We start from the raw sequence: 2,142 nt of genomic DNA, 5'->3' as shown, positions 1-2,142 counted from the left end.
TGTACTTGCAAGAGTAGTTTGACTTCATATCTCAAGCAGAATCCTTTTAACTCTTTTATTGAAAGTATGGAACAAAGGCATTTTGTAGTTTTTTTCATAAAGGAAATAAGCTAAAGTAAATGAATCCCTTAATGTCAGGGATTAATTTAACAGAGTCCTCCAACCAGCAATGGAATAGTTGCTAACTACAGTTATTGCTGGCTAGAGGCTAACTTCATTTAGTGACCTTTTTCATATATACTTTCAGCTTGTATAGATGTTTCTTGTTAGTGGCTGGATCCATCTAGGGAAATTTTATCTTCTAGTATTAATTACTGAAACAAAACCCATTGGGGATTATAACACAGTCTTGTTATGCCAAATTCTGTCCACAGTGTAGTGAGAACCTATACAGCAATTTTATTTGTGTAAATAAATCCAAGGACTAGGTGTGCTTCATTTTAACAATGACTTAGCAATTCTCTTATAAAGAATACTAATAATACACTATTTTGTAACTGAACTATAGTCTAGTTTGTCATCAGTTGATTTCCAGTGCAGTGAAGCTGACTGGTCCTGTGACAGATGATACATCTGTAACAATACCCTCATGGACAATAGAGTTGACTGAATTATATTTTTCATAATGCAAAACTTATGTATGTGAGTTTAAATTTTAGTGGAAGACTGTGTATTACCAGAATGGAAGAAGTTAAATCTTTTTTTCAAGAATCTGTATTAAGCTTAGAGATATTAAATTAAGAGATAGTACATCTTTCCTGATGTATTTTAATTCTATGCAGTTCTGTTTTAGAAGGATTTTTCATCTGAACTTCATTCAATGATTAGTTTATGGATTAAAGCATTGGGATTAAGATACTCTAATACTCTCTTTTCTTAATATCTTACATCTGCACTAAATTCTATATTTTACATTCAAATTCCCTGTCAAAGAATTATACCAATGTTACTGTTGTTTTCTATATAAAAGTACATTGACATCTCTAACTTACGGCAGTTTACCAGTGAAAAATGAACTTGGTGGCTTTATCAGTGTGATTATGGATGAATATCCATGATTATTCATCTCTTTGATTAAGGGCTTTAGCAGTGGAAAAAACATACGTGATAGTGTATTTCAGGTTTTTTTTTTCATCTGTGGATAATCTAAGCCAGATCTTTCTGATGCTCTGTTTTAGGTTGAAGACTGTATCCTCCCACCACTGGTTTCTTTGGTCCACAGTCAGAATGGTAAGTATATGGGTGCATCAGCTACAGTTTCCATGAATTCCACATTTTGTTGTAATTATGCTTCAGTGTGGTCACATTCTTGGCACCTTTATTTTCAAGTGGAATGGAGACTCTTCAGCTTGCGGTTGCTCTCAGAAACCACATCACTGCTTTTAAGCCACGAGGTCATGGCTGAGGAGAAAGGGGAGAGCCTCGACTCAAACAGCAAGCTTCTGTCTCTCATTAGAGATTTATTGCTGCCTCAGTAAGTATAATATTGCTCCTGTAATGGGGAATAACTTGATACTCAATCCATTTTGACAACATTTTTGTTTTAACTATCCTTTTTATGTTTAAATGGCAAAGAAAAAAGAGGAACAGCAATTAACTGCTGCCAGAGTTCTCTGCCCAGCATGTCCGCCTAGGTTTATTTAGTGTTTTGTCATATACAACACAAACACAACTTCTGTGTGACGTTCATTTCTGATACTGTGCCTCTGGCTGCTCTTGGAGCAAAGCAAGATTTCCCCCTAGCTTTTGGGCTGTAATTTAAATACTACTATTTCTTCTGCCAATAAAGTTAGAACAGTCTAACTGCAACATCTTTTTGTCTATTTTGGATATTGTGCCTTCATGTAAGATGTTCTGCTATCATATGGAACAGCATGTAACTTTTTAAAAGGGATAGTGCATCAGGTTCACCCAGATGTGACCACTTACGAGGTCTGTGGTCAAATGAGGCCTCTCATTTCATACTGACTTACAGGTGTGAATAAAGACAGCTTTCTGTATTATGCATATGCTGACTGTGACCTGGTAACATCTGTGTGTAGGGGGAAAGAAAGCATGAACACAGGATGAGTACAGTAGTAATGAGTCATCATTCAAATTTTACATTATTCTAATAACAGTACAGTGTATTTTCATGTGCGA

At 35.4% G+C, this 2,142-nt stretch overlaps 1 protein-coding gene across 1 annotated transcript in view; it reads left to right on the top strand.

The window, feature by feature from the left end:
* Positions 1–1,474, top strand: part of ULK4 (unc-51 like kinase 4) — a gene marked incomplete at its 3' end in the record, with an annotated part of 87,637 nt that extends 86,163 nt beyond the window's left edge. The window contains exons 28-29 of the mRNA XM_027902735.1: positions 1,179–1,230; positions 1,330–1,474. Of these exons, the coding sequence (XP_027758536.1) occupies positions 1,179–1,230; positions 1,330–1,474 (197 nt within the window). The remainder of the gene's footprint in view (positions 1–1,178; positions 1,231–1,329) is intronic.
* Positions 1,475–2,142: the final 668 nt, after the last annotated feature.

Source organism: Empidonax traillii, unplaced genomic scaffold (genome assembly GCF_003031625.1).
Source record: "Empidonax traillii isolate 1590-97213 ecotype Southwest subspecies unplaced genomic scaffold, ASM303162v1 scaffold904:size330812, whole genome shotgun sequence".
In the NCBI taxonomy this organism is placed as follows: Eukaryota; Metazoa; Chordata; class Aves; order Passeriformes; family Tyrannidae; genus Empidonax; species Empidonax traillii.
Note: the sequence above shows the minus strand (reverse complement) of the source record. Positions and strands in the feature narration are given on the sequence as shown.